The following is a 26,430-nucleotide window of genomic DNA, read 5'->3' as shown; positions in this document are numbered from 1 at the left end:
GACTCCTCTCCCCATGGGATTCTCCAGGCAAGAATATTGGAGTGGGTTGCCATTTCCTTCTCCAGGGAATTTTCCCAACCCAGGGATAGAACTCAGGTCTCCTGCATAGCAGGCAGATTCTTTACCATCTGAGCCACCAGGCATAAAGCCAACAGTGTTTTTCATATTCCCCCCCCCAAATCTTGTCTTTCCCTCCACTACCGCTTAATCCCTGGGCTGGCCTCTGAGTCATAGAGCCACTCTTCCCCAGTAACATTCCTGGCATAGCAGTACTCAAGTGACGTGGCAGGGTGTGGAAAGAGGAGCAAAGCAGGACACTTGGCCTGGTGCCCCCAAGGAAATGGAAAAGGGAGTTTACCAATATATACTTTGTAAAGAGGGGCACAATCTGGTGATCTCAAAATAGGGCCCCACATACAAACTTGAAGGACAGAGTGTATACACAGACACAAAGACACACACAGCCTTAGTAATGTGACATTCATGCCTTAGAACAGTACCTCAGGTCAAAATGGAGTGGTTAGGTCAACACAGAGGCAAAATAAGACAATGATACCTTATTCACTCAATTAGTCATTAATTAATTAATTCATTGAATTAGCTATGTCCTCAACACTGGGAATTTCTGGCATACACAGATGATAAAGTCTCTGCCTGCAAAAAGATCACAGACTAATGAGAAAGACAGACACAGAAATCATTAAAATAAAACATAATAGGTGCCATCATAAAGTATGAACAAATGCTGTGTTTTGAAAACCATATTTTCAGAATAAAAATGGGGAAGAGAAGTTGATGCATTCTTTTTTTTTAACTGATTTTTATTGGAGTATAGTTGCTTTACAATGGTGTGTTAATTCTGCTGTACAGCAAAATGAATCAGTTATACATACATCAACCTTTTTTAGATTTCTTCCTCATTTAGGTCATCAAAGAGCATTGAGTAGAGTTCCCTGTGCTATACAGTAGGTTCTCATTAGTTACCTATTTTATGTATGCATGCTAAGTCGCTTCAGTCATGTCTGACTCTTTGCGGCTCCATGGCCTGTAGTTTGCCAGGCTCCTCTGTCCATGGGATTCTCCAAGCAACAATACTGGAGTGAGTTGCCATGCCCTCCTCCAGGCAATCTTCCCAACCAAAGGATCCAAATCTCACATTTCCTGCATCAAGCAGGTGGGCTCTTTACTACTTATGCCACCTGGGAAGCCCCATTTTGTGTATAGTAGTGTATCTGTGTCAGTCCCAGTCTCCCAATTCATCACACATCCTCCTTACCCTTATGGTAACTGTAAGTTTGTTTTCTACATCTTTGACTCAATTTCTGCTTTGCAAATAAGTTCATCTGTATATGATTTTTCTAGAGTCCACATATAAACAAGATACAGTATTTGTCTTTGTCTTTCTCTTTCTGACATAGTTCACTTTGTATGACAATCTCTAGGGCCATCCATGTCAATGCAAGTGGGATTATTTCGATACATTCTTTTTTTTTTTTTAATTTTATTTAGTTGTGCTGGGTCTTAGTTGCAGCATGTGGGATCTAGTTCCCTGACCAGGGATTGAATGCAGGGCCCCCTGTATTGGGAACACAGAACCTTAGCGACCAGACCACCAGGGAAGTCCCAATACATTCTTGATAACACCAGAAACTATTTGAGATTGGAACTATTCCCGAGGTTCTAGGAGCCATGATCTCAATGGTTCTAGGAACTTTGGGAAGAGAGAAAGGGTATGTGGGAAGATGTCACTGTATTATAGAATTGGAATTTTGCTAGATAGACAAGAAAGAGATTTTTAAGGAGAAGAAAAGCATAGAGGCACTACAGAAAATTGGTGTCAGGGGAATGATGCTAGAATAAGATGATGTGGCAGGAGTTGAGGCCATGAAAAGCAGGGAGAGTCTAAATTATGAAGGATATGACTTTGTTAATAATTACCTACTAAACATCTATGTGCTTCCTAAATACTGTGCTAAGCAGATTATGAGGATTACATTTCTTAATCTTCTCAACCACCTTAAAGGGTAGATTAATACTTAGGTTAATACCTATCAGTCCCACTTTACAGATAAGAAAACTAAACTTCTGCGATGTAAAGTAACTTGTCCAAAGTCATAGGGCTAGAATTTAAGCTCAAATGCAAGTTCACATCTGGCAGTCTCTAAAGCTGTGCTCCTAATCACACTACTATTCGGCCACAAGGATTTTGGGCTTCATCCTGTAGTTGACAAGGAGTCAACAGTTTTGTGTAGAAGAGTGACAAAATCTGGGTTTTGAGAAATGTTTCTTAAAAAGGCCTTAAGGACAGTCATCCCTCGGTGGGCTCAAACCACCAACCCTTTGGTTAACAGCCAAATGTGATAACCAATTGCCCCAACACTGTACAGGAGGCAGTGACCAAAATCATCCTAAAGAAAAAGAAATGCAAGAAGGCAAAATGCTTGTCTGAGGAGGCTTTACAAATAGCTGAAAAAAGAAGAGAAGCAAAAAGCAAGGGAAAAGAGTAAAGATATACCCAACTAAATGCAGAATTCCAGAGAATATCAAGGACAGATAAGAAGGCCTTAAATGATCAATGCAAAGAAATAGAGGATAACAATAGAATGGCAAAGACTACAGACCTCTTCAAGAAAATTGGAGATATCAGGGGAACATTTCATATAAGTTTGGGCACAATAAAGGACAGAAACAAGCAATCCCACTCCTGGGCATACACACTGAGGAAACCAGATCTGAAAGAGACACGTGTACCCCAATGTTCATCACAGCACTGTTTATAATAGCCAGGACATGGAAGCAACCTAAATACCCACCAGCAGATGAATGGATAAGAAAGCTGTGGTACATTAACAAATTGAAAGATAAAAACCATATGATTATCTCAATAGATGCAGAAAAAGCCTTTGCCAAAATTCAACATCCATTTATGATAAAAACTCTCCAGAAAGCAGGAACAGAAGGAACATGCCTCAACATAATAAAAGCTATATATGACAAACTGACAGCAAACATTATCCTCAATGGTGAAAAATTGAAAGCATTTCCCCTAAAATCAGGAACAAGACAAGGGTGCCCACTCTCACCACTACTATTCAACATAGTTTTGGAAGTGTTGGCCACAGCAATCAGAGAAGAAAAAGAAATAAAAGGAATCCAGATAGGAAAAGAAGAAGTAAAACTCTCGCTGTTTGCAGATGACATGATCCTCTACATAGAAAACCCTAAAGACTCTACCAGAAAATTACTAGAGCTAATCAACGAATATAGTAAAGTTGCAGGATATAAAATCAACACACAGAAATCCCTTGCATTCCTATACACTAACAATGAGAAAACAGAAAGAGAAATTAAGGAAACAATACCATTCACCATTGCAACAAAAAGAATAAAATACTTAGTAATATATCTACCTAAAGAAATGAAAGACCTATACATAGAAAACTATAAAAAACTGATGAAAGAAATCAAAGAGGACACAAATAGATGGAGAAATATGCCATGTTCATGGATTAGAAGAATCAATATTGTGAAAATGAGTATACTACCCAAAGCAATCTATAGATTCAATGCAATCCCTATCAAGCTACCAACAGTATCCTTCATAGAACTAGAGCAAATAACTTCACAATTTGTATGGAAATACAAAAAACCTCGAATAGCCAAAGCAATCTTGAGAAAGAAGAATGGAACTGGAGGAATCACCTGCCTGACTTCAGGCTCTACTACAAAGCCACAGTCATCAAGACAGTATGGTACTGGCACAAAGACAGAAATATAGATCAGTGGAACAAAATAGGAAGCCCAGAGATAAAATCCACGTACCTATGGACACCTTATCTTTGACAAAGGAGGCAAGGATATACAATGGAAAATAGACAACTTCTTTAACAAGTGGTGCTGGGAAAACTGGTCAACCACTTGTAAAAGAATGAAACTAGAACACTTTTGAACACCATACACAAAAATAAACTCAAAATTTGTGAAAGATCTAAATGTAAGACCAGAAACTACAAAACTCCTAGAGGAGAACATAGGCAAAACACTCTCCAATATAAATCACAGCAAGATCCTCTATGGCCCACCTCCCAGAATATTGGAAATAAAAGCAAAAATAAACAAATGGGACCTAATTATACTTAAAAACTTTTGCACAACAAAGGAAACTATAAGCAAGGTGAAAAGGCAGGCTTCAGAATGGGAGAAAATAATAGCAAACGAAAAAACAGACAAAGGATTAATTTCAAAAATATACAAGCAACTCCTGCAGCTCAATTCCAGAAAAATAAATGACCCAATCAAAAAATGGGCCAAAGATCTAAACAGACGTTTCTCCAAAGAAGGCATACAGATGGCTAACAAACACATGAAAAGATGCTCAACATCACTCATTATCAGAGAAATGCAAATCAAAACCACAATGAGGTACCATTACACATCAGTCAGAATGGCTGCTATCCAAAAGTCTACAAGCAATAAATGCTAGAGAGGGTGTGGAGAAAAGGGAACCCTCTTACACTGTTGGTGGGAATGCAAACTAGTACAGCCACTATGGAAAACAGTGTGGAGATTCCTGAAAAATCTGGAAATAGAACTGCCATATGACCCAGCAATCCCACTGCTGGGCATACACACCAAGGAAACCAGAACTGAAAGAGACACGTGCACCCCAATGTTCATCGCAGCACTGTTTATAATAGCCAGGACATGGAAGCAACCTAGATGCCCATCAGCAGACGAATGGATAAGAAAACTGTGGTACATATACACCATGGAATATTACTCAGCCATTAAAAAGAATTCATTTGAATCAGTTCTAATGAGATGGATGAAACTGGAGCCCATTATACAGAGTGAAGTAAGCCAGAAAGATAGACACCACTACAGTATACTAATGCATATATATGGAATTTAGAAAGATGGTAATGATAACCCTATATGCAAGACAGCAAAAGAGACACAGATGTATAGAACAGACTTTTGGACTCTATGGGAGAAGGCGAGGGTGGGATGATCTGAGAGAACAGCATCGAAACATGTATATTATCAAGTGTGAAACAGATCGCCAGTCCAGGTTGGATGCATGAGATAAGTGCTCAGGGCTGCTGCACTGGGATGACCCAGAGGGATGGGATGGGGAGGGAGGTGGGAGGGGAGTTCAGGATGGGGAACACATGTAAATCCATGGCTGATTCATGTCAATGTATGGCAAAAACCACTACAATATTGTAAAGTAATTAGCCTCTAACTAATAAGAATAAATTTTTAAAAATTTAAAAAAAAAAGAAAGAAAGAAAACTGTGGTACATATACACAATGGAATATTACTCAGCCATTAAAAAGAATACATTTGAATCAGTTCTAATGAGATGGATGAAACTGGAGTCCATTATACAGAGTGAAGTAGGCCAGAAAGATAGACTCCGCTACAGTATACTAACGCATATATATGGAATTTAAAAAGATGGTAACAAAAAAATAAAAAATAAAAAGATGGTAACAGTAACCCTATATGCAGGACAGAAAAAGAGACACAGATGTATAGAACAGACTTTTGGACTCTGTGGGAGAAGGCGAGGGTGAGATGATCTCAGAGAATAGCATTGAAATATGTATATTATCAAGTGTGAAACAGATCGCCAGCCCAGGTTGGATGCATGAGACAAGTGCTCGGGGCTGGTGCATTGGGAAGACCTAGGTGGGGGGGAGGGGAAATAAAGGACAGAAACGGTAAGGACCTAACAAAGGCAGAAGAGATTAGGAAGAGGTGACAAGAATATACAGAAGAACTATCTTGAGGAAACAAAAATTTAGAGTTTATTAGTATTATGTGGATTACACGAGAAGATTTGATATCTAGTGGAAATGGGGGGAAAAAAACGCCCCAAACTAAACAAAAAATAAAAGCTGGAACTAAAAATCTTGTGTTTAATCTACATTTCTACTTATGATAGATAGTAATTACCAAAAATAGCCATTTTGCTTCTGTTATCTAACTGCTGGAATATTTAGAGTAAATGTATGTTGCAGGCTCTCTTTAAACTTTGCACTGGGCCTCCTTATCTGGGCTTGTACAAATATAATCTTTTCTGAATTATACAGGAAAGGTCTTTGGAGAAGGAAATGGCAACCCACTCCAGTATTCTTGCCTGCAGAATCCCAGGGACGGGGGAGCCTGGTGGGCTGCTATCTATGGGGTCACACGGAGTCGGACACAACTGAAGTGACTTAGCAGCAGCAGCAGGAAGCATTACTATGAACAAAGCTAGTGGAGTTGATGGAATTCCAATTGAGCTATTTCAAATCCTAAAATATAATGCTGTGAAAGTGCTGCACTCACTATGTCAGCAAACTTGAAAAACTCAGCAGTGGCCACAGGACTGGAAAAGGTCAGTTTTCATTCCAATCCCAAAGAAGGGCAATGCCAAAAAATTTTCAAACTTCCGTGCAATTGCATTCATTTCACATACTAGTAAAGCATGGCCAAAATCCTTAAAATTAGGCTTCAACAGTATGAACCAAGAACTTACAGATATATAAGCTGGGTTTAGAAAAGGCAGAGGAACCAGAGATCAAATTGCTAACATTCATTGGATCATAGAGAAAGCAAGGAAATTCCAGAAAAACATCTACTTCTGCTTCACTGACTACACTAAAGCCTTTGTGTGGATCACAACAAATTGTGGAAAATTCTTAAAGAGATGGAAATACCAGACCACCTTATCTGTTTCCTGAGAAATCTGTATGCAGGTTAAGAAACAACAGTTAGAACTGGACATGGAACAACAGACTGGTTCAAAACTGGGGAAGGAGTACATCAAGGCCGTGTATTGTTACCTTGCCTATTTAACTTATATGCAGTGTACATCATGCAAAATGCCAGGCTGGATGAATCACAAGCTGGAATCAAGACTGCCGGGAGAAATATCAGCAACCTCAGATATGCAGATAATACTACGCTAAATGACAGAAACTGAAGAGAAACTAAAGAGCCTCTTGCTGAGGGTGAAAGGCAAGCATAAAAATCTGGCTTAAAGCTCAACAAAAAACAAAAATCACAGCATCCAGTCCCATCACTTCATGGCAAGTAGAAGAGGGAAAAGTGGAAGTGTTACCGAAATCGCAAGTCCATGAGTCCGATGCACAGTGAGGCTCATAAATACTAAACATAAGAGTTTGGAAGAGAGAAAGGTTTATTATAGATTCATACAAGAAGATGGGTGGCTCATATCCTAGAACCCCAAAATTACTGAAGGCTGTCAGCAAGTCCCTTTCAAAGCAAAAGGTGAGGGATGGGTGTGGTTAGTTGTTATAGACTTCCAGGCGTCAGATCCTTTGTTCTCGAGGTCAGGTCATGGTCAGGTAATAATGTTCCTGAAAATCTCTACCAGATGAATATTATTCTCTGTCTTGACCAGAAAGGGCAAAGTCCCAAGGCACAACTTTTACCCTCCAAGGTCCCAGTCCTGGCTAAGAGGAGGCAGATCTCACTTGGCAGCTCCTTCAAGGCCAAGTTCCCATACCCTACCCAGCTGTCATCCCTGAGGGAGCCAGGCATCCAACCCAACTGGCCCTCAGTCTCCTCAGGCCATCCAAATGGGGAGACCAGGTCTCACAAACTGTGACTCATACAGATGGTCACTGCTAGTGGGTCACAGAGACAGGGATGGGAAGAGGTTCACTGCTTCTCAAAGTCTTGGCCCCAGCTAGTGGAGGGCCTTAGTGAGGGCTCTGGAGCCCTGCAGGACGTAGTCCCTAGGCTCCCTAGTCTGCTCCCTGGGCCCTCCAGCTCACCTGCTGGCCCAAGGCTGGGTAAACTGGAGGGCCTCCAGGAGAAGGCCTGCATCTGCCTTTTACCTCACTCTCCACCTGATAACCACCACCCCATGGATTGTTGACTGAATCATTTCCCCAGTGGTCCCCTGTTGACATTTACCAGTGGGCAGGACCCACTGCAGCGTTGACCAATAGCTGAGCAGGACCTGTTGCCTAGTAACGGTGCAGAGTAATGAGACACAGCAATGCTACCTGCTAAGGGCTGTGCTCATCCTGCTCTGTTAGAGAAGCAGTGACAGACTTTATTTTCTTGGGATCCAAAATCACTGAAGCTCCATTACTTTGGCCACCTGATGCAAAAAGCGAACTGATTGGAAAAGACCCTGATACTGGGAAAGATTGAGAGCAGGAGGAGAAGGGAGCGGCGGAAGGAGGATGAGATGGTTAGATAGCATCACCCACTCAGTGGACATGAATCTGAGCAAACTCCGGGAGATAGTGAAGGACAGGGAAGCCTGGAGTGCTGCAGGCCATAGGGTCGAAGAGTCTGACACGACTTAGCGATTGAACATTAACAGAAAGGTTTCTATTGACAACGGAATGAAAAACATACTGGAGCAGAGGGAAACTGACTTCTTCTAAATGAAAATTTATTGATTCCCAAATTCTGTCCGTAGGGTAAAAGGCTCCTGGTGTCACAGTGTGGTATCATTCCACAGCCGGGATAAACTTGCGTACTGGGGCGGGGAGCCTGGGGTGGCCTCAACGCAGGAGTGGGCGGGGCTGAAGAGTTGAGAAGGCCTTGAAATTAAAAGAGCTTGCTCCTTGGAAGAAAAGTTATGACCAACCTAGACAGCATATTAAAAAGCAGAGACATTACTTTGCCAACAAAGCTCCGTCTAGTCAAAGCTATGGTTTTTCCTGTAGTCATGTATGGATGTGAGAGTTGAACTATAAAGAAAGCTGAGCGGAAGAATTGATGCTTTTGAACTGTGGTGTTGGAGAAGACTCTTGAGAGTCCCTTGGACTGAAAGGAGATCCAACCAGTCTATCCTAAAGGAAATCAATCCTGAATATTCATTGGAAGGACTGATGTTGAAGCTGAAACTCGAATACCTTGGGCACCTGATGTGAAGAGCTGACTCATTTGAAAAGACCCCGATGCTGGGAAAGATTGAAGGCAAGAGAAGGGGACGACAGAGGATGAGATGGTTGGATGGCATAATCGACTCAATGGAACTGAGTTTGAGTAAGCTCCGGGAGTTGGTGATAGACAGGGAAGCCTGGCGTGGGGTCGCAAAGAGTCGGACACGACTTAGGAACTGAACTGAATGAACTGAACTGAGGTGGCTGTACTGGGAACTTCTCGACGCTCTGCTACTTCTGTCTGTAGACGACGGCTTCCGCCGCCCGCCCGCAGGTAGTGTTATCGAGCGCCGAGCACAGAGAACGGCGCTGGGTGAGGGGCTTGGTGTTGGCAGCGCAGTTTCCTTAGGCGTTATGAGTTTGGCTGGGGGCCGCGCCCCCCGGAAGACCGCGGGGAACCGGCTCTCTGGGCTTCTGGAAGCAGAGGAGGAAGATGAGTTCTACCAGACGACTTATGGGGGTTTCACTGAGGCAAGAGCCGGGCCCAGGAAGAGGGAGGGAATAAATCTAAAAGGAGTCCTGACGGAGAGTGAAACCTCGGACAAAGAAGGGGGCGGGGGAGAGGAGTCCTGGTAGTTGGTACTGGAGATGGGGTGGGCGAGATGAGGGGATAAACTGGAGTCCTAGCAGGGGGAGCCCTGAACGGTGTTGGAGGGGTCAGGAATGGAGTTGTCCGAAGGACCCCAGACTATGGCTGAAAACTACTGTGTATTTCCTTAACTGCATCTCTCAGCGCTTCTGACGTCTAGCACACGCCAGGCACATCCTAGTCACGCGGTGTATATTCGTTGGCCTACGGCCTGGTTATTCACCTGAACTGTAGAAAAGAATCGCTCAGAAAAAAAGAGGGACTTAGCCAACTCCTTTTTTCAGCTTTCAAATGTCGTTGTAAATGTTTTCTTAAATAACTGTTTCTTGACCTAAAAAGTGACCCCATGTATGTCCTTCATAGAATATATTTCAATTTGTAGTTAGATACATTTTGTTTGTTTGTTCCTTCCAATAGACTGTAAATTCTGTAAGGTTAGAGATGGTCTGTTTTGTTCAACAGTGTACATCTGAGTGCCTAGTCCAATAACTGGATTGAGTTGACACTTGTTAAATTTGTATTGAATCTGTCCATTCTTTAAATGTGTTAAGTGCCTAAGGCAAGCCAAGCACTGTGATAAGCGCTGTGGAAACAGAGTATTAAAAACACCACCTTACCCTTACGTTTTCCAGACTCCAGTGGAGGACCTAGCTGAGTTAACAGTCAGTTAAAATATAGTGTGATAAGGAGAAAAGTGTTAAGCATAGGGTGCTATGGTAACACTTGGGAGACAAAGTTGTTTGGGATGGGCATCCCTGGGAAACGTGATGTTTAAGCTGAGGACAGTTTGAAAAGTGAGCCTTGGCTGGATGGAGAGCAGTAGGACTGGAAGCAGGGAGAGAAGGGAGGTTAGTTCTGGAAGAGGGTGGGGCAGAATATGTAAAGGCACTGACATCCTGCTCTGGGACCTGCACAGCTACTGTCATACTCCAAACCAGGAAGGAGAATAATGGAAGGAGTAGGGCCCATTCTTGTAGGATTTTGTGAGCCATGTTAAGTTTTATTCTTCATTCAGAGGGCTGAGAAGATTATTTCATGGTCAGATTTGTACTTTGGAAAGATCACTCTATAATGAGGAAAATGGTAGAAGGAGGCAGTGAAAGTAGAGATACATGAATAGGAGGAGTCAAGAGAAACCAAGGAATAAGAATCCACAGGACTTGGTGACTGACTAGGAATCATTACTTAACACAGCCATAACCAATTAGTTTAAAATAGAACCTTCTCATCTCTCCTCCAAAGGCCATTTTCCTATTCCTGTCATTTTACGAGTCGTTATTTAATATGTACCCTTCATGCTTCCAAAAAGGATTTAAGAAGGCTTATGATATAAACAAAAAGTAGGAATGGTAAAAATAGACAGATGAGAAGTAGTTATACCAGGAGCCTCTGCTACAGTGGTAATAACAGTTGATATTAAATTTAGCTATGAGTTTCCCGGCAGCCAAATCCTGAATTTCTTTTTTTGTAAGAAAGAAGCATTTAAGTTCTTTACGAGAGATATACTTATTCAGCATTAAGTCCTAAGGAGAATTACATCCTTATAAATAAAGTTAACAGGGGTTTGGTAGATGATGTAAAAGCATTCTCTTAACTAGTCATGTCTCTTAATGACCCGGGATAAAAGCCAAAAGAAGGATAGTAAATCCGTAACTTAGTGAAAGCGTTTTAGTTGGGCACTAAGCTAATGTGTAGTTGAACTACTACCCTCTGGTGATATGATTTAATACCAGGTCAGGGCTGAGGGGATTAATGTATTCTCAGGCTGTTTTTCACAAACATTAGTTGGGAGGAAATGATGGTCACCGGTACAAGATTGAATACTGGCTGCCTTGTCAGCTGTGTTATTTGCTTGCTTTGACACCGCTGTACCAAGATTAGCCCATCAGTCTCATCAGTGATTGAAGAGAAAGGCCCATGTTTGAGGTGCTGCCCCGCCCAATTAACTCCCCTCCTCCCAAGCATTTTTTTTCTCTCTTTCTTTTCCTGTGTGGCTGCTGTTTTAGCCCAAACTCAGGCTTAGGCACCACTACATGTTTTCTACTCCAGTCCATCCCACCACCTCCAGAACTTTCTGAAACACTCCTTGTATGTAGTTTTTTTTCTCCTCCCCAAATCTTCAGTGTCTTCCCATTATACATGGTGTGAAATGAAAGTTGCTCAGTTGTGTCTGACTCTTTGCAACTGCATGCATTATACAGCCTGCCAGGCTCCTCTGTTTATGGAATTCTCCAGGCCAGAATTCTGGAGTGGGTAGCCACTCCCTTCTCCAAGGGATCGTCCCAACCCAGGGATCGAACACAGGTCTCCCGCATTGCAGGTGGACTCTACCATCTGAGCAACCAGGGAAGCTCATACATGGTGGTAGGACCCAATTCTTTTTCTGTCCCAACTCACCTGAGGCATGAGACAGATTTCTCAGTAACTTTAGCTTACTTCAATGGTGATTATCAGTGCTGGACCAAGTAAGAAGAGGGAGAAGATTGAGAACCACTGTCCTGCCAGTTAAGATGATAAGTTTAAAAGTTAAATGTCATTAAGTCATGACATTTACATTTCTCTGTGGATCAAATCCCTGGAGAAGGAAATGGCAACCCACTTCAGTATTCTTGCCTGGAAAATTCCATGGGCAGAGGAAACTGGCCAGCTTCAGTCCATGGGGTCACAAAGAGTTGGACACAACTGAGCACATAGATTGAATGCAACCTTCTTTTCAAATCTTGTAGCCCTATACGGCATTCAGTTAATGTTGGAAGGAGTCTGTGATGGAGCCAAAGGCAGTCAGCTGGGAAGACTTCTTGCCAGAGACAAACCTGCTTTGCTTAGGTCTAAATCCTTATTCCATAAACATGCTGTACACATTCTTGCTTCTGCACCTTTGTTCCTGTCATTTGCTCTGCCTATGATTCCCTCTTCCCTCTTGGCTGTCTAAATACTAGCAGTATTTTAAACCATGGCTCAAGTTCTCTTTATTCTTTAAAGTCTGAAGCAGAATTTAGTAAACTACAACCTGCTGGCTGAATCTGACCCACTATCTGTTTTAATCTGGTCCTTTGCAGAAAGTTTGCCAACCCTTGGTCTAAAGGAATAAAGTCTAACATTTAGACTTCTCCAGGCCATCAGTCCATAGCAGGTGTGCCTTCCTCTGATCACCTATAACATTTTATTGCCATTTGGTAGTTTATGTTTTGCCCTGTATTAAAGCTTCCATTCATAATGATGTCTTTTCCTTTGCTTGACTGTGAGACCCTAAAGATGGAGAAACCATATCCTTTTGTACCCCAGCAGTTAACACAGTGTGCTACAGGTAAAGCGCAGTCAGTCAACGTTGGAAGGGGTGGTGCTGGAGCCAAAGACCATCAGCCCTTCTTGCCTGAGGCAAATGAAAGGCTAGGCTGGGAAGGAGAGTGGGGCAGCCCTTATCAATAGGCAAAGGGATTCTGTTCCTCCTGGAGGGGCATTAATAACTGATGCCAGTGAGAACCGCATCTCCCTATGTCCTCAGGAATCAGGAGATGATGAGTATCAAGGGGACCAGTCAGACACAGAGGATGAGGTGGACTCTGACTTTGACATCGATGAAGGGGATGAACCATCCAGTGATGGAGAAGCAGAAGAGCCAAGGAGGAAGCGCCGAGTAGTCACCAAAGCATATAAGGTGCAGGGGAGGCCTGGTTTTCTTGGACCTCCTTAATTTGTATTCTCCCTTTCATCAGGTCCCATTATGCCCCACACAGATCCCACTTCCTGCTGTGCTGGTTTTCTCTTCCTAAGGTCTTCATTGTCTTTCTCCAATATCTTCTCTTCCCTGGTATCTGATTTCACTCTGTCTCCAGGAGCCTCTCAAGAGCTTGAGGCCTCGAAAGGTCAGCACCCCAGCTGGTAGCTCTCAGAAGACCCGAGAAGAGAAGGCACTGCTTCCATTAGAACTACAGGATGATGGCACTGACAGTGAGTGGGGCTGTTTGGGTCAATAGACAAAATTGGAGTATTATGATAAAATACTGTATTAGTGTTAAGTTTACTGAAGTTGGTAACTTTACTATGAGCATGTAGGAATAATTCTTATTAGGAAATATACACTGAGTATTTAGGGAAGAGAGCCATGATGTTGATTTGCATAACTTAACTCAGATTATTCAGAAAATACGCACACACAGATTGCAAATAGGGCAAAATGTTAACAGATGATTTGGCAAAGGATTCATGGGTGTTCTTTGTACTATTCTCAACTTTTTTGTAAGTTTAAAATGATTTCCAAATAAAAAGCTTTAAAATTAAATTCAGAGAAGGTAGACATGAGTTCAAAGATTTCTTCCTCTATGATTTCCTTCCCAGGTCGGAAGTCCATGCGTCAGTCTACAGCTGAGCACACACGACAGACATTCCTTCGGGTACAGGAGAGGCAGGGCCAGTCACGGCGACGGAAGGGGCCCCACTGTGAGCGGCCACTGACCCAGGAAGAGCTGCTCAGGGAGGCCAAGATCACAGAGGAGCTCAACTTACGTTCACTGGGTCAGTCTTTGGTTTTGAGAACAATGGGTAGAGGGACTGAGAAGCATGAGAAAAAGTTAGATCTAGAGGCCCCAAAGAATTGGACAGGTGGAGATTTGGGACAAGAGAAATCAGAAGAAAGATATGGGGAAAGAAAGTGATTAGGAGCAAGGAAGTAGGCAGTAATGAGGGCCCTGAAGAACAACTTATATTGAAGTACTTTGGTATAAAATAAGAATTGTATGGAAATGAGTTCAGATTTTAGCTCCACTGTTCACTTGCTATAAGACTGCAGGCAAATTACTTACAACCTGTTTGCATCTTTCTTTCCTTGTTCACAAAATGCAATGAGATGATAACGCTACTTTAATGATCATGAAAATTAGAAATTCAGTAGAATCAGTCCATTCATGAGATACATTGGTTTAAGGTAAAAATTCTATAAAATCTCTTCAGTTTATGTGCTACTGGGCACACAGTCCTATATAGGAACATACTGTACATTTCTTTAAAGGATGGTGAGAATTCTCAGATCATGAGAAATGAATGAGGGAACAGCAGATTTCACACCTCCCATTACGTGCTCACTCTGGAGCATACGTGCATTGAGTGAAATAACAGGTGAAATCTCCTACAATATTTGATTTGCTATTTCTCTCTCTGAATCTTTTTTTGACCAAGCACATATAATTGAATGTGCATAACCCAAATACAGTTTTGCTGTGGTGTGGAAGATTGTTTACCCAGAATGTCTGGGACCCAACTCATTTTAGTTCAGTGGTATCCTTGGTTTCCTTAGGACTTCCTTGGTGGCTCAGATGGTTATGTGTATGCCTATAATGCAGGAGACCCGGGTTCAATCCCTGGGTCCGGAAGATCTCCTGGAGAAGGAAATGGCAACCCACTCCAGTATACTTGCCTGGAAAATCCCATGGATGGAGGAGCCTGGTAGGCTACAGTCCATGGGGTCAAAAAGAGTCGGACACGACTGAGTGACTTTACTTTCACTTAACTCATTTTAATTTAATGGTATCAGTAGTTTTGAAATGTAGATACCTTCACTCCAGAAAGTTCCCTTAGTGGTCTAGTGGTTAGGACTTGGTGGTCTCACTGCCTCAGCCCGGGTTCTATTCCTGGTCAGGGAAGCACATCTTTGGGGCTTCCCTGATAGCTCAGTTGGTAAAGAATCTGCCTGCAGTGCAGGAAACCTGGGTTTGATTCTGTGTTGGGAATATCTGCTGGAGAAGGGATAGGCTACCCACTCACTCCAGTATTCTTGGGCTTTCCTGGTGGCTCAGCTGGTAAAGAATCCAACTGCAATGTGGGAGACTTGGGTTCGATACCTTGTTTGGGAAGATGCCCTGGAGAAGGGAAAGGCTACCCACTCCAGTATTCTGGCCTGGAGAATTCCATGGGCTGTATAGTCCATGGGGTCACAAAGAGTTGGACATGACTGAGTGACTTTCACTTTCACTCCAAAAGACCACAGAAGATTTAATTAATTTTCAACATTTTCAGGGCGTATTGTCGTGACTTTTTAAAAATATTTCTGTTTGGCTGTGCTGGGTCTTCATCCTGCCCTCAGGCTGTCTCACTGCTGTGAGCAGGTTCCTCATTGTCGCAGGGCGGCTTCTCGTGTGGACACAGGCTCTCAGGCATGAGGGCTCACTGTCTGTGGTGCATGGGCTTAGTCGCTCCACGGCGTGTGGCATCTTCTTGGACTGGGATCAAACTAGTGTCCTCAGCCTCGACAGAGCAGATTCTTTGTTTTTGATTGAACGATAGTTACAGTATTATATTGGTTTCTGTCATACATCAACATGGATCAGCCATAGGTAAACATATGTCCCCTTCCTCTTGAGTCTCCCTCCCACCCCATCCCACCCTTCTAGGTTGTCACAGAGCCCCAGTTTGAGTCCCCTGAATCGTACAGCAAATTCCCACTGGTTATCTATTTTACATATGGTAGTGGTAGTGTATATGTTTCCGTGCTACTTTCTCCATTCATCCCACCCTCTCCTTCTTACCACCCCCATGTCCATACGTCTGTTCTCTATGTCTGCATCTCTCTTGCTGCCCTGAAAATAGGTTCATCAGTACTACTTTCTAGATTCCATATGCATGCGTTAATATACTGTATTTATCTTTCTCTTTCTGACATACTTCACTCTGTGTAATAGGCTCTAGGTTCACTCATCTCATTAGCACTGACTCAAACTAGTTCCTTTTTATGGCTGAGTAATATTGCATTGTATATATGTACCACAGCTTCTTTATCCGTTCATCTGTTGTTAGACATCTAGGTTACTTCTGTGTCCTAGTTATTGTAAATAGCACTGGCAGGCAGATTCCTAACCACTGGACCAACAGGGAAGTCCAGCTGTTGTGACTTTTTTTAAAAAATTATTATTATATTGACTTTAAAATGGGAAATATACCCTTTATTTGTATAATGGCAGTGCCATGCTTTAAAACAGTGGTTATCTCTTAAAACATGTAAATGACTGAGAAATATCACAAATAATGAGGTCACTTGATGTCACTATAATTATAATCTGCATCCTTTGACTACATTGATGGTTTCAGGGCACTGTAAAGAGAGTGATTCCCAGGCTTCTGACATAGGAGATCCTGGAGGGGCATGTTTGGCAGGAAAAAAAAATTATAAGTTCATTTTTGAAGATGTTGGATTTGGGTTGTCTGTGAGCAGTTCATGCAGTGCTGAGAAATCAGATAAACATACAAATCTGGATCTTGGACAAGATATCTGGGCTAGAAATACAAATTTGGAAGTTTTTGAATATGGATGGTAATTGACACTGGAGTGGATGAGATCACCCAGGGAGAAAACATAGAGGGAGAAAGGTAGGCAGAAGCTCAAGAAGGTCCTGCAGACACTAAAAAGTAATGGTCTCCTACAAGAGGAGGAACTTAGAAAAGGATCTGAGGGAAGGCCAGAGAGTGGGAAATGCCAGGAAAATTTGTTAAGAACTCTAAGGAAAGAATGTTTTGGGGGAGTAGCTGCTCAATCTTGCTGAGATGCCAGTGAAGAGAACTGAGAAGTGCCCATTGGTTTTGGTGACATAGGGGTCAGAAATGACCTTAGGGAGCACTTTTTGGGGAGCAAGACACTGGGAAGTTTTAAAGCCAAACCTTTAAAATTTGGCCATGAAGGGTAGGAGAGGAACAGTGAGGGGTCTGGGGTCAAGACAGGGTTTGTCCTTGTTCTATTTTATTCAAAGATTGGAGAGTACATATTTTTGGTGAGATGTAACAGAAAGAATTTTAAGACAGAAAAGAAAGGATCATTAATAGTGTAGTGTTTTGGAGAAGTGGGAGTCAGGGTGGGAGCTAGGGCACAGGTGGAAGAGTTGGTCTAAGTTAAGAGGAAGGAAGTAAGGGTGGCTCAGAGCTGTAGGGTTGTAAATCCAGAGCAGGACAGTATAATAGGTCTCATCTGATATTTTTTAGGCACTGTCATTTTTCAGTTGTTGGGGATAGACTTGGAAGCTTGAGAGTGAAGACTGTTTGAAATTGTGGAGATAGGATCATCTGCTGGTGTTGGTAGATCTTTTGAAGTTTGGGAATATGAATTTTGCGCAGTTTCATTCTACCTGTTGTGTAACTTTTCTCCAGTACTGCGCATCAATCCAGGTCTGGGTGAATGAGTTTAGATTGATAAGAGAATGACTGATGAGAAAAGGAAGGCTGGAAGGAGTGATAGAATGCAGAGAGTTTCAGGTACTCGAAGGACTGAAGAACTAGAAGAAGAACAGAGGTATATAGCATAATGGAGCAGAGAGCTGAAGCGTGAGGCTCCACAGAACACGGGCACGTCCTGCCCGGGGTGTGGGAGAATGAGCTGCCTCCCCCAGAGGGTTGCAGGGAGCAGTGACCTCTGTGGATGACAGGTTTCCTGTAAGGCAAGTTTTGGAAGGCGTGCTGAGTGAGAAACTTGACGAAATAGATGAGTTGGCCGATTATAGAGCAGGGGTTACAGAGGGTACAGGAAAGTGTTGAGAGAAGAGTTAAAAGGTTGGCTCGAGGGAAAGAAAGCAGTATTACCGTCCAGAATTCAAGTGTAAAAGACATTAAATCACTGGGTGGGGGTGGGGGGGTCAGGGGAGTAGGTATCCAGAGGACTCTTCTGGTCATACTTTATCTAGAGCAATGGTCCCCAACCTTTTTGGCATCAAAGATCAATTTTGTGGGAGATAATTTTTCCACAAACCCAGGGTGAGGTGGATGGTTTCAGGATGATTCGAACACATTACATTTATTGTGCACTTTATTTCTAATCTAATGTTGCTGCTGATTGGACAGAAGGTACCAGTCCTCAGCCCAGAGGTTGGGGACCCCTGCACTAGAGAATTGTGTTCAGAGTACCCACATTTAAGGGGGAACAGAGGAACCAGGAATATTTTGATCTGTGTATACATTAACAAATCTTTATTGAATTCCTGTAAGTGGAATGCTGCATGACCCTCATGATGTATAGGTAATATGTGTCATAGTCACTGCCCTTAAGAGATGTGTATACCAACAATGAACTGCCACAGAGCAGTGTCACCTGGTCCAGACAGGGTGACTAGTGAACTAGAGAAAAGGGCCTGAAAGAAGAAACAGTTACTCAGCTCAGCTCACTGTGAGAATGCAGATACAAAGTTGCCAGATTTTCTTCCTAGTTTTTCAAAAGGGACCAGAAACCTCTGTATTTGAATGTAATTTCCTGACTTTTAAATGTCAGCAACTAATTCAGATTTTTCTTTCAAACACTATGTAAATCAAGCAGGACATACAAGGGGGCTGCTATCTTGCAGCCTCTGCCATAGATCATGGTAAATACAGGAACAGAAGCATGTTTTTGGCACAGGTGGCAAAGGAGGGAGTGACTGAGAACCATGTTGTATGAGGAATGGTTCAGTAGAAGGGGTACTGTGATCTGCCTGAAGAGAGGTGAGCACTAACTTCACCTATTTAAAGGCCTGTCAAGTGGAAGACAGGTTAGCTTTGTGTTCCTTTTGGCCTTAAAAGGTGAAATTGTCAACAGGAAGTATATTTCAGCTCACAGTGGGAAAGAAGGTGGTTTCCCTGGTGGCTCACTGGTAAAGAATCCGCCTGCCAATGCAGGAGACGTGGGTTCGATCCCTGGTCCGGGAAGACCCTAAATGCTGCAGAGCAGCTCAGCCTGTGCACCACAACGACTGAGCCTGCGCTCCAGCGCCCAGGAGCCAACTGCTGAGCCCATGCGCCTCGAGCCGGCGCCCACAGCAGCAGAAGCCGCCACGGTGTGACGCCCATCGCTCGAGAAAAGTCCATGCGTCAGCGAAGATCCAGCACAGCCAAAAACAAACAACTCAGTAAATAAATAAAGTATTTTTTAAAAGTAGGAAAGAATTCTAATCACTGGGGAATCCTAAAGAGACAGTGTGCTCCCTTGGATAGGTAGGAGCAAGTTGACAGAACAGTAACAAGAGGTTAGAGGAAATGAGCAGGCTCCTCGACAAAGGATCCCTTTCAGCTCTGAAGTCCTACCGTTCTGAGCTGGTGAGGAATCAAGTGAACCTGAGAAATGATGAGCAGGGTGTATGTCAAGCTTATGAAAGCTTATGAAAGGGGAGATGCTTGAGGGCTTTAGAGGACTTTCCTAATTGGCTTGGGTGAGCAGTGTCTAGACAGCCAGGAGGATAATTAAGAGACTATAGGACAGGACTGGGGTTTGGGAAGTGGGGAACTGACTATCCGCTCGTTCCTTCCTGCAGAGACATATGAGCGGCTCGAGGCTGACAAAAAGAAGCAGGTCCACAAGAAGCGGAAGTGCCCTGGGCCCATAATCACCTACCATTCAGTGACTGTGCCAGTGGTTGGGGAGCCAGGCCCGAAAGAAGAGAATGTCGATGTAGAAGGGTGAGTGAGTGAATCTCGGGGAAGAGAGTGTAATTTCTCTCTTCTGTATTCAGCTTGTGTTCCCTCAGCCCCATTTCACTTGCTCTCCTCACAGAGCTCTCTTAACACTTCGGTATCTTTCAGATCCTCTTCCCATCAGCTCCGATTTTTCTTACAGTCTCTCCCTTCTCCTGTTTTTTCCATCCAGCCCTGCTGTGTTTGTCCTGTCTGTCACTTCATACATTCTCTCGGACTGTTCCCATCCACTGCCGCCTCCTCTTTCTTCAGTTCTCTGATCTCTGTCTTTATCTGTTGTCTTCACCGCTCAGCTCTTTGTGTTTTTCTCTGTCTTTTCCCTCAGTCTTGATCCTGCTCCCATGGCTTCTGCATTGACTCCCCGTGCTGGGACTGGACCCGTCATCCCTCCTGCTCGCTGCTCACGTACCTTCATCACTTTTAGTGATGATGCCACATTTGAGGAATGGTTTCCTCAAGGGCGACCCCCAAAAATCCCTGTTCGGGAGGTCTGCCCAGTGACCCATCGGCCAGCCCTATATCGGGACCCTGTTACAGACATACCCTACGCCACTGCGCGAGCCTTCAAGATCATCCGTGAGGCCTACAAGAAGTACATCACTGCCCATGGACTGCCGCCCACCGCCTCAGCCCTAGGCCCTGGCCCACCACCTCCTGAGACCCTCCCTGGCTCTGGGCCCCGAGCCTTGCGCCAGAAAATTGTCATCAAATGAAGGGATGTCTGGTCCTTAGAAACCTCTTTCCTGCCCTAATTTAAGAACCTTAAGTTGGGGCTCTTAAGAAGCCCTGCTTCTCCCTTTGTCATCACTGATCTTTGCCCAGCTCTTCTCTGTATTTCTTTCCCCATCTTTCCCCCTAGTTCCTACTGGTTTGTGTTTTTTAATCTAATAAAATAGAAAGATCCCTTTTGTCTGGTGTCCAATCTAGGGTTGGGAGCAAGAAGCATTTGTGAATGAGTTTTATATTTGTTTAATAGCTTTTATTATGAGTCATTCTTTTTATTCTTTATTTTTCAAGGATTTTTTTTTTCCTTTCCTTTTTTGGCCACACCATATGGCTTGTGGGATCTTAGTTCCCCAACCAAGGATCAACCCTTGGCCCTCAGCAGTAAAAGCGCCTAGTCCTAACCACTGGACCACCAGGGAACTTCCAGAGTGGCCCTTTTTAAATTGTAAAATATGCACTCCTCTAACAGTTTATAAACACCTTAAAATTAGACACCAAAACAAAATCCTTACACTTAACCTCTGTATCTCCTTATAGTCACTGCTTTGAATATAGCAGGCACTAAATATTGGGTTAGCCAAAAATTTTGTTCAGGTTTTCTGTACGATATCATGGAAAAACCCAAACAGACTTTTAGGCCAACCCAGTAAGCATTAATAGGAACTGTGATTCGTAGAACTCCAGTTTCTGGGACTCAGGCTTGTAGGAAGGGGAGGAGGTGCCATGGCTGTTAGCGGCCACTAGAGGCTCTCAGGGCTGGGCAGGGTATGGGGGCTGTGTATATGTGATCTCCCACTACCCCCCACCTGGCCAGAGCTAAAATAATAAAATGCTGAGCTCACTGTTCCCCCACCCTCTCCCCCGGCACCGGCTCCTCCTGCTGCCCGGACGGTGCTCCAGCAGAACAGACAGACCAACCAAGAGCAGGGGAGGTGAGAAGGGAGGTGGCCCCCAGGACTGGTAGGTGGGGAAGGCAGGGGGCTTGTGGATCAGAGCCTGGTGGGAGACGGGAGGAGAAGAGTGGCTCCTACTGGGAGTGATGTGGAGTGTGTCTGTGTCTCTGTCACTCAGTGTTTCTGTCGCTGTCTGTCCTCTCCCTTAACTGTAGTTTACAGTCAATGTAAGTATCTCTCACATTTTCTGAATCTTTCATATTCAGCATGGTGTGTATGTGTGGCTTAAAAGATCATGCAAGTTTAATCCTCTCACTGTTTTTAGAGAAACTTTATCCCATATAGAAGGCAGTTCCCACCCATTAGACTGGTGTCACCTTCCCGTCCAAAGCCAGGGACAAATCAGTACCTTCTCCTAAGGCTGTACCACCCTTCCCCCAACCTGAATGTCTCCCAGGTGCCCTCGCTTTCCCTCAGGATTTAGAATTTTAGCAAGCATAATGAGCTCTTGATCCCCCACAGTAAAAGGAGATGAGGGTGGAGTAAGAGCACTGTCTGTTTCCCCCCAAATCCTCCTTGGTTTCTTACACCAGTTTAGGAAAAACTGGATTACTGGATTAGGGGGAAGAGAGGCGGAATTTCCCTGAAGCTCTCTGCCTGCCCCCTTCCTTGCAATAGGAATTGGGCTTGGGGCCAGCTGTGATGGCAGGGCTCCTGGCAGCTGAACTAGGGCAAGAGGCACCGACAGGCGAGGTTAAGGGGAGGGGTACTGCCAGGGTTTCTGATACAATGGGGAGACAGGTTCACCCTGCATGCCTGGGATCCCCATCCAGAGTGGCTGGAAGCTGTGGAAGTGGGAAGGAGGCTCCAGTTCTAACTAAACAACCCAACCTTCCCCCATTTTCCCATGCCCAGCTAGATCTCTATCCTCCAAGGCAACCAGCTTATTTATTGTTCTGCCCCACTGGCTTGTCTGTTTCCGTACTGTCTGTGTACATCTTGCCATTGTCCAACCACTTTCTCCCTATAACCCAGGCTCCGTGAGTACCACACAGTGGGGAGGGGGTGGGGGCCACCATGTCATCGTATCAAAAGGAACTGGAAAAATACAGAGACATAGATGAAGATGAGATCCTAAAGACCCTGAGCCCTGAGGAGCTGGAACAGCTGGACTGCGAGCTACAGGAGATGGACCCCGAGGTAGGGGCTCCAGCACAGGGGATTGGGCAATCCCTAGGCAGTAGGAAGGGTGTGGGGCCCTGGGGGACTGAGACCAGGATGATCTACAGGGCTTAGAGTCCCAAGAAGGTCAAGGGAACGGTGTCTGGAGATGCTTTAGGGAGACCTGAAGGTGCCCCAAGCCAGACGGGGGACCCTGACTTGCTCTCCAAAACTCATCCCTAAGAACATGCTCCTGCCGGCTGGACTAAGACAACGTGACCAGACAAAGAAGAGCCCAACGGGGCCGCTGGACCGCGAGGCCCTCTTGCAGTACCTGGAACAGCAGGCGCTAGAGGTCAAAGAGCGTGATGACTTGGTGCCCTTCACAGGCGAGAAGAAGGGTATGAGATCGCTAACATCCATGCCTCCTAGAACCCGGTGGTGGTCTCTCACATGTCCCCATTCCAGCTTTCTTCTCACTTGCCCACTTCTAACTGCCAGGAAATCAGCTGCCTACACCTGCATGCCAACTTGTACTCTTCAGCTCTTAGAAGTGATCAAGGGGACCCAGGAATCCTGAGCTTGTAGATGACTCAGGCTTTACAGTGGCTCCTAGTGACCCAGCATTCTACCTCCTGGAGAAGGAAAGGAAGCTGGAGGCCAGGATCTTAGGAGAAATGACCTTGACCTGAACATCCTCATCTCCCCATCAGGGAAACCCTACATCCAGCCCAAAAGAGAAATTCCAGTGGAGGAGCAGGTCACTCTGGAGCCTGAGCTGGAGGAGGCGCTGGCCCACGCCACAGATGCTGAGATGTGTGACATTGCAGGTGGGCAGCTGTGGGCAGTTGAGTTGGGAAGATCTGGGGCAGGGGGTCGTGAACATGGCATGGGACTAGTGGGATGTGGATGTTTTGAGAAAGCCTCAGGTAGTGCTTTTTAATTTTTATCTATATATGTATTCACTCAAAATTAACATCTCAAGGGCGATTTTACAGGGATTATAAAGCTGAACTATTTTGGCTGAAAACAGGAGGGTCTGACAGACCCCCTCCCCCTGTAGAGGCTCCTTAGGGACCTTCCCTTAGCCCTGTCTCAGTGTTTTAAAAACCACCGCCTTACATAGCTTAATGGAAGGGACCCCAGGACCAAAAGTGGAAACCTCTTTGGAAAAGATTCAGAATGGGGGGGGGGGGGGCTAGAACAAGCCCGTTTTTCTCATTCCCTGTGCCCCCCTCTGCCTACTCTCTCCAGCAATTCTGGGCATGTACACACTGATGAGCAACAAGCAGTACTATGATGCGATCTGCAGTGGAGAAATCTGCAACACCGAAGGCATTAGCAGTGAGTGTGTTGGGAGCATGGCGCCCAGGGCCCCTGGCAGGTGTCCCAACGTCTGAGCAGAGGTAGCAAAGGGTGAAACGAGGCAGTTAGGGAGGGGACATAATGCATAAGTGATAAGAGAATGAATGGGGAGGAGACTGGGGGGACATGTCGGGGTCTCCCTCCTACCCTCACCCACCAGGTGTGGTGCAGCCTGACAAGTACAAGCCAGTGCCAGATGAGCCCCCAAACCCCACCAACATCGAGGAGATACTGAAGAGTGTTCGAAGCAATGACAAGGAGGTAGAGGAGGTGAACCTCAATAATATCCAGGTGTGATATCTGACCCCATCCTCTAAGCACTAACACCGGCCTAACCCTGCTGTCATATGAGTCCCCTGGCCCACCCTCTCCTATTTCCCTTTGATAGGACATCCCCATACCCATGCTGACTGAGCTGTGTGAGGCCATGAAGACAAATACCCATGTCCGGAGCTTCAGCCTGGTGGCCACAAGGAGTGGTGACCCCATTGCCAATGTAAGGCTAGTTGGCGTCCCTCCCCTTCTCCCTGCACCTTGACATGCATCCCTGGCAGGGCGGTCGGAAAGGCTTGTGCTGGGGGTGATATTCCCATCGACACTCTTAGGGGAGACCTGCTAGAGACTCCTCCCCTCAGTCCTTTGACTCACAGCTGTGAAATCCTGATTGTCTTCCTAAAGCACCAAACCCTCTCAACCACCCCCAACTCCACTGCAACGTCACCCCACTGCTTTCCCTACTACCTACCCTCCCTCTGCCTCCCTGGAGTCCCACACACAGCTCAAGGACTCTTCTCAAAGAGCTGTCTCCCTCTCGCTCCTGTTCTTTCTCTCCTCAGTCATCTGTGAAACTGTACCCTAACCCTAATCCAAGTCCCTACTACCCAGGCGGTGGCTGACATGTTGCGTGAGAATCGTAGCCTCCAGAGCCTGAACATCGAATCCAACTTCATTAGCAGCACAGGGCTTATGGCTGTGCTGAAGGCAGTTCGGGAGAACGCCACACTCACGGAGCTCCGAGTAGACAACCAGGTCAGTCTTCCCTTTCCCTAATCTTTGCAGTCAGCTAATACTCACTGACCCTCTTCCCTGGGGCAGCCACAGGCGGGATCTCACCTGATCTTGTTTGAACTCTCCCTTTTTATGAGGGGAGCCAAGGCAGCACCTCCCATCACTCATTCTGGAGAACGAGCCTCTTTAACCTCCCAAAGGGTTGGTGGTCTGAGACGGTGAACAGTCCAGATGAGGGGTGCTGACGGCTTCCATCTCGCCCTCCCCCAGCGCCAGTGGCCTGGTGATGCGGTGGAGATGGAGATGGCCACCGTGCTCGAACAGTGTCCCTCCATTGTCCGCTTTGGCTACCACTTTACACAGCAGGGGCCACGCGCTCGGGCCGCTCAGGCCATGACCCGGAACAACGAACTGCGTGAGTAGCTGCAGACATGGTGCGTGGGGGAGAAGGCAAGTAGCTGCAGAAGCTGGTGGATGCCCCTGAAAGCTAACTTAGTGACTGGCAGCCCAGGATGCTGCCAAAGTGACATTCACAGAAGTTCAAATACCACAGGTGACCTGAAAGTAGACAGAAAAACTCCTCTGCCCAAGTATACCAGTAGAGAGGCAAAAGGGAAGTTAGTCATAGCCATTTGGGACCATGTGTTTTTATTTGCCCTGTTGTTTCTTATTTAACATGGTGGGGGAGGAGCATGTTTGGTGACCTAAGACATTACCTCTTTATGAGTCTGGCCAAGAAACCAGAAAGGAGAAGGACACCTTTGCAGGGACAAGAGATGGGATAATGACTTGTGCTTACTCTTCTTCCTTTACAGGTCGCCAGCAAAAGAAGAGATAACACTACCTTTGCCTTTACCAACTAGGGTTCGGAGCTTAAATCCTCCTCTGTCCCCCCTTTCCTGTAAATAAAGGCCCTACTGACCACTCTGCCTGCCTCCTTCCTTGGGCTTTGAAGTGGAAATCTTGGCGCTAACCCCCAAGGGTTACTGCCAATTCATCAGGGGATTATTTATACTCTGGGGATCAGCAGGCAGGGAGGTTCAAGTTACCAGGAGGAGGTGGGGGGAGCTCCCTGCCTTGGTGTTCCCCACAACCCTGCCAGGGCCTTTAGTCTCTTCTACTTTCACAGGGTGGCAAGCCCTGGCTCTGTTTCCAGACATGTCCAACCCCTCCCCGCCGACCAGTGCCTACCCACAACCCTCATGTATTGGAAGGAGGCAAGGACTTTGAGTGGAGGTGGAGAAGAAAGCAGAAAACATGAAGGGCAAAAATCTCCTTCTGACAGACTTATTAATAGGGCACCAGGCTGCATGCAGCTGACGCTTGGCATGACTTTTGGAGAAGGTGGGGGAG

At 45.1% G+C, this 26,430-nt stretch overlaps 2 protein-coding genes across 4 annotated transcripts; both read left to right on the top strand.

Annotated features, from left to right (window-relative positions):
* The first annotated feature begins 9,187 nt into the window (after positions 1-9,187).
* Positions 9,188-22,667, top strand: VPS72 (vacuolar protein sorting 72 homolog). 3 transcript variants are annotated; one of them, XM_070467317.1, is made up of 7 exons: positions 9,188-9,390; positions 13,014-13,166; positions 13,345-13,459; positions 13,847-14,023; positions 19,765-19,909; positions 21,554-21,582; positions 22,579-22,667. In XM_070467317.1, the coding sequence occupies exons 1-7, from the start codon at positions 9,274-9,276 to the stop codon at positions 22,665-22,667; spliced, it is 825 nt and encodes a 274-aa protein (XP_070323418.1). In that variant the 5' UTR covers positions 9,188-9,273. The 3 variants fall into 3 exon arrangements, with proteins under 3 accessions (XP_070323418.1, XP_070323417.1, XP_020768241.1); XM_070467316.1 differs by having other exon boundaries at positions 21,554-21,610; positions 22,579-22,663; XM_020912582.2 differs by lacking the exons at positions 21,554-21,582; positions 22,579-22,667 and adding an exon at positions 20,250-20,832.
* TMOD4 (tropomodulin 4) lies at positions 22,621-26,004 on the top strand. Its single transcript, XM_020912597.2, has 9 exons — positions 22,621-22,743; positions 22,949-23,105; positions 23,418-23,534; positions 23,959-24,048; positions 24,230-24,360; positions 24,458-24,565; positions 24,955-25,098; positions 25,348-25,492; positions 25,893-26,004. The coding sequence occupies exons 1-9, from the start codon at positions 22,621-22,623 to the stop codon at positions 25,913-25,915; spliced, it is 1,038 nt and encodes a 345-aa protein (XP_020768256.1). The 3' UTR covers positions 25,916-26,004.
* The last annotated feature ends 426 nt before the right edge of the window (positions 26,005-26,430 follow it).

This window comes from Odocoileus virginianus, chromosome 5, assembly GCF_023699985.2.
Source record: "Odocoileus virginianus isolate 20LAN1187 ecotype Illinois chromosome 5, Ovbor_1.2, whole genome shotgun sequence".
Classification (NCBI taxonomy): domain Eukaryota; kingdom Metazoa; phylum Chordata; class Mammalia; order Artiodactyla; family Cervidae; genus Odocoileus; species Odocoileus virginianus.
The sequence above is the reverse complement of the archived record's forward strand: the minus strand, read 5'-3'. Positions and strand labels throughout refer to the sequence as shown.